The sequence below is a fragment of the Babylonia areolata genome, chromosome 8 (genome assembly GCF_041734735.1).
Source record: "Babylonia areolata isolate BAREFJ2019XMU chromosome 8, ASM4173473v1, whole genome shotgun sequence".
Taxonomy (NCBI): Eukaryota; Metazoa; Mollusca; class Gastropoda; order Neogastropoda; family Buccinidae; genus Babylonia; species Babylonia areolata.
Window position 1 is genome coordinate 30210162 of NC_134883.1, and position 8810 is coordinate 30218971.

An 8810-nucleotide genomic window follows, 5' to 3' on the forward strand; every position below is an offset into this window, starting at 1 on the left:
GTGTGTGTGTGTGTGTGTGTGTGTTTGCGTGCGTGCGTGCATGCGTGTGTGTGTGTGTGTGTGTGTGTGTGTGTGTGTGTGTTTGGAAAAGGGGCTGGTAGGGAAGTGGGGTGGGCGTTTGTATGTATGTATGTATCTATGTACGTATGTGCGTGAATATATGAATGCATCATGATTATGTGCATGTGTGTCTGTAAGTATGAATGTATGTGTGTAGTATATGCTGCAGGTTTGTATGAGAGAGAGAGAGACACAGAGAGAGAGAGAGAGAGAGACAGAGACAGACAGAGAGACAGACAGAGACAGAAACAGAGAGACAGAGGGAGTTATGCACACAAGCATTAGCACACGCACGGATGAACGCGCGTGCATGCGCACACACAATGTTGTATTATAAAGGGATGTTTTTCGTTCATAACATTAGCATCCTTTATCACTCGTTCAACAAGTTCTTTTTTAAAGATGACAAAGTATTCCTGCATGTTGTATTATGTAAAACAATTCAGTACACTTTTACAAGGGAATCAACTATGTGAAAACACCCTAGCCCCGAAAGTTTTCCAAACAAGTTCGTCAAGCATTGCATCAAATGTTAATAGACGTTCTTTCTTTATAGTGTGGGAATTATTTGATGACGTCACAGTTGATAACAATGAAATGTTTAGAAATTGTGAACATGTTATTCACTAAATAGCACTTTTTTTCACAACATACACACAGACATACTATCTAGAGATGATATGAATGCATATCATAGCTGAACTGATGCACATTCAAGAGACTAGTAGTTTTGTTCGGTCTTCTACACAGTATTCTGTAGTCTTGATCAAGTCTCGTTGAAAAAAAAAAATAAAAACATGTATAATAAGAATCACGGTCTCCGCGTTAAAAGTGTACATAAAGTGGACTAGATTTCAACATAAGTTTCCCAAATATATATATATTTTTTACACGGTCCATATTTTGGAGTTAGCTTGAACAGGAAAACGCCGTTTATCTGGATGGTAATTACTAACTTTACATCATTCTTCTTTTTCCGAGCAAGGACAGGGGACATATTATATGGTGTCACTCGCCGTGCAGAATTAACTGCATCATTTACTGTAATCTCATATGTAACAACCCCATCCACCCTCCAACCCCACCCCTCCTCTGTTTCCAAACAAGGACACGGGAGAATGATCCCCGTCACAAATTGTTTTCTCTCCTAACCCTCGCGCCCCCTCCCACCCACGCCCCCCCTCCCACCCACTTCCCCTCACACACACACACACACACACACACACACACACACTTCCTCCTCCGCCTTCCCCCTCGCCCCCTAAAATTAACCAAGATAGGCCAGGAACACGTCGTCAAAACGTCCATGAGTCAAACCATTACTTGTCACATCCAGAAATTTGTGCTGCAACCAATGAAATCAGCTCTCTCCTTTACCGCCCTCCACCCATCACCTCCCCCCCCCCACTCCTCCCACTGCCAACCCCCTACCTCCCAACCTCTAACCAGCCCCCCCCCCCCCCCACCCCCACAACCCTCCTTGTCAAAGTGGAAGCCTCCTCCCAAACAGCTCTTATATAAAGGAGAGGTTTGGAGAGGTTGAGAGCCAAGTCACAGCGGACAGGGAAAGTGACCCAGCAAGCCCAGCTTTCTTCCGTTGCTGAACAGGTCCTGTCCTGTTCTGTCCAGCTCTCGCCCAATTTTTTTTTTTTTAATTATTATTTTTTTTTTAATCCGCTCCCGTCATGGCAGTGACATTTGTCTCCGGCCTTCTCCTGTTGGTGAGTACTGTATGTTGTATCATCGTGTCACACAGTAGGATTTTTTTCTTTCTTTCTTCCTTTCGTCTCTCCCCTCTTCCCGCCCTGCAGTCTAAAAGTATCGAGGAAAGAACGGTTCTTGGCAGAGTGACGTCCCTTGGAAAATGGCGGCTGTTTTGAAAACTGCGACAGAAAGATTTGTGTTTAACAAAAAAAAAAAAAAAAAAAAAAAAAAAAAAAAAAATACAGACAGTTAGTTCTCCCTGCTCTACAGCGTGTATCAAGTGTTAGTTTTTTGAGCATCAGACAGCCCGAAGGAGGGTTCTCAGTGACAGCAGCAGACTTTGCCCCTCTTGATGTTCGTTACACTGCAGAAATATGGAAATGCTAATGTTGCCTCTGTTTTTAGTCTAAATTTATGAGAGATACAAAACAGCAGCAGCAGCAGCAGCAGGAGCAGCTTACTCATTGAAATCTGCTGGTTTGGTAGATAGACACACCTTCACAAACTTAGTTGTGTTTTGTTTCTCTCATGAATATATGTTCTGTAATTCTTCATTAAATATTGAGCAAAATAAAAATTAATAAAGAAAGAAAGAAAGAAAGAAAACGAAAGTGAGTGCGTGACCTTTAAAAAGATCACCGGTAATGAATGGCACATGGAGCCAAGAAGGCTTTGCCTCTCTTGTTGTTCGTTACTTTGCAGAATATGTGGAAATGCTAATGTTGCCTCTGTTTTTAGTCTAAATTCTCTGGTTCGGGATTAGAGACGAATGACCCTCCCCCCCCCTCTCTCTCTCTCTCGCTCTCTCTCGCTCTCTTTCTCTCTTTGTGTGTGTTTGTTTCGCTATCTGTCTTTGAGGTAGGGAATTTTGTTGTTGTTGTTGTTGTTGTTGTTTTTGGACGTGGGTAAAAAATGCATTAGTTTCACAATTTCACCGTGCAAAGTCCAGAACCAGAGGATTGATTTGATACACGTGCTAATGAATGTAACATTTTTAGCTCCCTTAGTAAGAAGGTCTGATCTGTTATTGACATTGCTCAATCCTCCACGCCCCCGCCCCCCATTCCCATTAATTTATGTTTCTAATTTGAAATAGATTAGTTCGCCTTTTTACACATCAGTTTATGCGTTATTAATATTTTCCTCTTTTTTGTTGTTGTTAAAGTGATATTATTATTCAATCAGTGGGTGCGTTATTAGTATTTTCTCTTTCTTTTTGCAAGCGGTCTTGTTTCAAATTCAGTATTTGCGTTATCAATACTTTAAAATAATCATTTTACTCTGGTAATGTTGCTAAATTAGTATGTGAATTATCAATATGTTTTCCTCCCCATTTCAGATAGTATTGCTACTCACTCAGTATACGCATTATTAATATTTTCCTCTTTCTTTTTCAAATGGCCTTGTTTCACACATTCAGTAGGCTACGCACGTTATCATTCTTCCTTGTCTTCTCTCTCTCTGTGTTTGTCTGTCTCTGTCTGTCTGTCTGTCTGTCTCTCTATCTAATGGTCTTGTTTATTATTCAGTATGCACACTATCTTTATATGTTTTTGAAGTTACAAAGTTCTTGTTACACATTCATTACGCGGTTTTCTCTCTTTTTCTTCTTTCAATCATTCAGTATGTGCATTGCTTTTTTTTTCTTTTTCAAGTTGAATTGTTACTCATAAAGTATGTACGTTAGCAATATATTTTACTTTCTTTTTAAAAGTGGTATTTAGTATGTGCGTTATCAATATTTTTTTTTCTTTTTAAAGTGGTATTGTTACTCATTCAGTATGTGCATTATCAATTGTTTTGGTTCTTTTTACGGTTGTATCAGCACTCATAAAGTATGTGCATTAGCAAAATGCTTTTCTTTCTCTTAAAAGTGATATTGTTACTCATTCAGTATGTGCGTTATCATTTTTTCTTCTTTTAAAGTTGTATTGTTACTCATTCGGTATGTGTATTAACAAAATATTTTTCTTTTTAAAGTGGAATTGTTACTCATGTGGTAAGCGCATTATCAATATTTTTATGTACTTTTTAAAGTGGTATAGTTACTCATTTTGTGTATCAGTGCATTATCAACAGAAAAAAACTCGATTTAGTGTGGTGATGTTGCTAATCTAGTATGTGAATTATCAATATTTTTTCTTCCTTTTTAAAGTGATATCGTTACTCATTTATTATGGTATTATCAACATTTTCTTCCCTTTGAAAGTTGTATTGTTATTCATTTAAATTCATTTGAATTATCAATATTTTTTCCATTCATTTTTTTAAAAGTGGTAGTGTTATTCATCTAGTATGTTGGTTATCGTCTTTTTAAAAGTGGTATTATTAGTCATTCAGTGTTTGCGTTATTACTATAATTTCCTTCGGTTAAAAAAAAAAATTCTTTGCTTTCAACCGGTCTTGTTACAAATACAGTATACTTGTCTTATATCGCAGGGAGCAGCTGGGATCGCCTTGGTGTATGCCGATTTCATGGACTTCACAGGGGTGCAGGGCCCAGAGCGAAGGAAACGTACCATTTCCAATACGTTTGGTGAGAACATTGATTTTGTGCCAACACACACACACACACACACACACACACACACACACACAGAGAGAGAGAGAGAGAGAGAGAGAGAGAGAGGAGCTAAAAAAACCGTGGTTTTTTAATTCAAGGATTAAGATTTTAGGCATGGCCTATTCTTTCCATTCCACAAGAGAGGGACAGAGAGAGAGAGAGATGGAAAGGAGGGAGGGAGGGGAGAGAGAGAAAATGGGGTGAGGGAGAGAGGGGGGAAGGGAGGAGCGAGGGGATGGAGGGAGTGAGGGGGGGGGGGAAAGGGAAAGGAAACGAAGAAATGAGTGTGTGAGGGAAAGGAAAAAGAAAGAAGAGATAGGTGAAAGAGAGAGAGAGAGAGGACGGGAGGAAGGAGAGGGAAGGGGAAATGAGGGAGGGGGAAGGAGAGAGAAGGGAAGGAGAGAGAGGGAGAGAGAGCTCATGAGTTCATGCATTCCTTCCTTCCATACTTCTTTCCTTACCTCTTTTCTTCCTGCTGTCATGAATTCATCCATTCCTTTGCTTCCGTGTTTGTTCCTTTTCCAGACTGCCCGTCCAGTCTCCCTGGCCCACGTAAGTGATTTCGCTTCCTGTGTTTGTTGGCATGTCTGAGTCGTGCGGTGTGTGTGTGTGTGTGTGTGTGTGCTTGTGCTTGTGTGTGTGTGCTTGTGTGTGTGTTTGTGTGTGTGTGTGCTTGTGTGTTTGTGTGTGTGTCTCTGTGTGTGTGTGTTTGTGCGTGAGAGATAGAGAGAATATATATATATTATATACTGGTGCGAAAGCGCTTTGATTTGTCTCTGCACAAGATTCAGCGCTAAATAATAATAATAATAATAATAATAATAATATTTATTTATAAAAAGAGAGACAGACAGACAAAAGACAAACACGCACACGCACATAGACATGTATATAATTATAGAGGGAACCGCAGTACGGACAAGCTCCAGCGCACAACCTCTCCACAAAATGATATCTGCCCTTCAACACGCACAGCACCACTCCAATCCAACTAACCCCTCCTTCCCCTTCCTCCCCCCCCCCCCCCCAACTCCATCCCTGCCCCCAACTCCTCCGAACCCCCACTGCCCTCCTTCCTCCAACCGCCCCACCCCCCTCTACCCTTCTCGCCCCCCCCCCCCCGACCCCTCCCCCCTCCCCCCGGTCCCTTCGCGAGCCCCCCGACAGGAAGAAAAGCATTCAGAAGATAATTGTTACGCTTGCGTATTTTGTGTAGAAAATAATCCGTTGGTTTTTATAGCGAGGGATGATTAGGAATGACAGATAACTCTCCGTGAATTTTTTTTTATTTAATTTTTTATTTTTTTTTTTATTTAGGAACCTCCGCTTATATCACAGTAAAAGGGGAGGTCCGAGATACGTAGAGGGGAGAGGGGATGGGCCCATGAAAACATATACATGCACAGTCACACATAATTATACACACACACACACACACACACACACACACACACACACAAACACATCACCCCCCCCCCCCCCCACACACACACACCACAAACACACCACACCGCACACACACACACACACACACACACACACACACACACACACACACACACACACACACACACCTCCCTTCCCCACCTTACATACATATTGTTGTCGTCGTTGATATGAATGTTTCTATTTCTTTCCCACATCTCCCTACCTCACCTTACATACATACATACATGTTGTTGTTGTTGTTGTCGTTGTCGTATTTGAAATAAATGCATATACATCTTAGCCACACACCTCCCAACCCCATCTTACATACATACATATTGTTCTTGTTGTTGTCGTTGCTGAAATAAATGTAGATACGACTTTCTCACACATCCCTACTACCTTATATACATACAGTGGAGTGATGGCCTAGATGTAACGTGTCCGCCTTGGAAGCAAGAGAATCTGAGCTCCCTGGTTCGAATCACGGCTCAGCCGCCGATCTTTTCTCCCCCTCCACTAGACATTGAGTGGTGGTCTGGACGCTAGTCATTCGGATGAGACGATAAACCGAGGTCCCGTGTGCAGCATGCACTTAGCAGACGTAAAAGAACCTACGGCAACAAAAGGGTTGTTCCTGGCAAAATTCTGTAGAAAAATCCACTTCGATAGGAAAAACAAACAAAACTGTACGCAGGAAAAAATACAAAAAAATGGGTGGCGCTGTAGTGTAGCGACGCGCTCTCCCTGGGGAGAGCAGCCCGAATTTCACACAGAGAAATCTGTTGTGATAAAAAGAAATACAAATACAAAGATACAAATATACATTGTTGTTGGTTTTGTTGTAGTATTTGAAATAAATGTATATATTTCTTTCCCACACACCTCCCTATCACCTTACATACATACATATTGTTGTTGTTGTCGTTGAAGTAAATGTATGTACTTCTTGCCCACACCTCCCCTCCTACCCCTCTCCCCCTCCCACCCCACGCAGCATCGATCCATCCCCCCGCACCCCCCTCCAGGTGTCCTCCGGGTACCAGCCCTGCCATGAGAATCAACGGCCAGATCGTCCGCCCCATGCCGAGACCCCAGCCTCAGCTGCTGCGCAGTCCATGCCCGCCATGGGTGGACGATGACGGCGACTGCCACATCGCAGACAGCCGGTTCGACGGGGAGAGGTGCAGGCGTTTCTACGGGGACGAGCTCTACAACGAGTGGAGGAACAACGGTCTGTCCTACGCCCGCGGACCAAGGACCAGCCCCATGGGCAACCCCAACCCACCAGGAGTGAGCCGCGATGCTAGGACCAGCCCCATGGGCAACCCCAACCCACCAGGAGTGAACCGCGATGCTAGGACCAGCCCTATGGGCAACCCCTACCCACCTGGAGTGAACCGCGATGCTAGGACCAGCCCTATGGGCAACCCCAACCCACCAGGAGTGAACCGCGATGCTAGGACCAGCCCTATGGGCAACCCCTACCCACCTGGAGTGAGCCGCGATGCTAGGACCAGCCCCATGGGCAACCCCAACCCACCAGGAGTGAACCGCGATGCTAGGACCAGCCCCATGGGCAACCCCTACCCACCCGGAGTGAACCGCGATGCCAGGACCAGCCCCATGGGCAACCCCTACCCACCCGGAGTGAACCGCGATGCTAGGACCAGCCCTATGGGCAACCCCAACCCACCAGGAGTGAACCGCGATGCTAGGACCAGCCCCATGGGCAACCCCAACCCACCAGGAGTGAACCGCGATGCTAGGACCAGCCCTATGGGCAACCCCAACCCACCAGGAGTGAACCGCGATGCCAGGACCAGCCCCATGGGCAACCCCTACCCACCCGGAGTGAACCGCGATGCCAGGACCAGCCCTATGGGCAACCCCAACCCACCAGGAGTGAACCGCGATGCTAGGACCAGCCCTATGGGCAACCCCAACCCACCAGGAGTGAACCGCGATGCCAGGACCAGCCCCATGGGCAACCCCTACCCACCAGGAGTGAACGACGACTGGATGGACAAATCTCTGTCCCACGACCTCAGTGCCAGGCTGAGCCCTACAGGCAACCCCTACCCGCCAGGCGGGGAGTACGTGTGCGTTCCCAACTGAAAGTAGAAAGAGGAGAGGAGGAGGAGGAAGAGGAAGAAAAGGAGGAGGAGGAGGACGCGCGACTTGGACACGGCCCAAAGCATGGGTTGCTTGAGCGATACTGACAGCGTTAAGTTTCGCTTTAAGCGTCCAGAACTTTCCAGCGTCAATGCAAATTCCACAGACTCTTCCATTCTTATCGATAAGCAAACTTTAGCGAAGCTAACATCGTTCATGCATGCCGGCCCAGGATACCCCCTACCCCCCACCCCAACCCACAACCCCCCTCTCGATTCGGTGCCCTTCTTCAAAAGCAAGACCCCAGCAACATGACATTATTAAGGGCGCAGGCAAAGAGGTTGTTAAAACTCGAACCTTCTATTACTCAGCACGCTCAGCTTCCTTTGTTTCGGCCATGCCCGCGTTTCCCTCTCATATACACCCAATCCTTTTATTGTGTGATAGTACCTTGTTTGTCTGTGTCGCTGCCTAATATGTAACCTGAGCTTTTTATTTGTGTATGTTTGTGTATTGTGCCCTTATTTTTTTATATAGTTATTGAGGACTTATTTGTGTGTGCCAGGAAGTACTTTAATACCATGTTTCCAAGATATGCACTTGTTTCACAGGCTTTATAATATGCACTATACGCTTGTCTATGCGCAATAAACCTTTGTCAAGCAGACTGATTTGTGTATGTCGTGTGCATCTGTATAGGTCTGTGTGTACTTTGTCTTGTACCAGTGATGAGTCCTTGCTTGCTTTCCTTTAAAAACAACAACCAACCAACCAAACCCTTTCAGATCTGTTTCTCTCTCCCTTTCTGTCTCTCTCTATATCTGTCTCTACCTCTCTTATACTGTCTTGTCGCTGAACAGATACAGCCATGTAGAAATTTCATACTGCAAGATCAGAAACCTCTGGATCTCTCTCTCTCTCTCTTAATCTTTCACACACA

The 8810-nt window shown here is 44.6% G+C and overlaps 1 protein-coding gene across 1 annotated transcript; it reads left to right on the forward strand.

Annotated features, from left to right (window-relative positions):
- Positions 1-1590: 1590 nt before the first annotated feature.
- On the forward strand, positions 1591-8537 carry LOC143284726 (uncharacterized). The gene is made up of 4 exons (XM_076591673.1): positions 1591-1781; positions 4204-4300; positions 4853-4879; positions 6753-8537. Exons 1-4 carry the CDS (start codon positions 1746-1748, stop codon positions 7871-7873), a joined length of 1281 nt encoding a protein of 426 aa, XP_076447788.1. The 5' UTR covers positions 1591-1745; the 3' UTR covers positions 7874-8537.
- Positions 8538-8810: the final 273 nt, after the last annotated feature.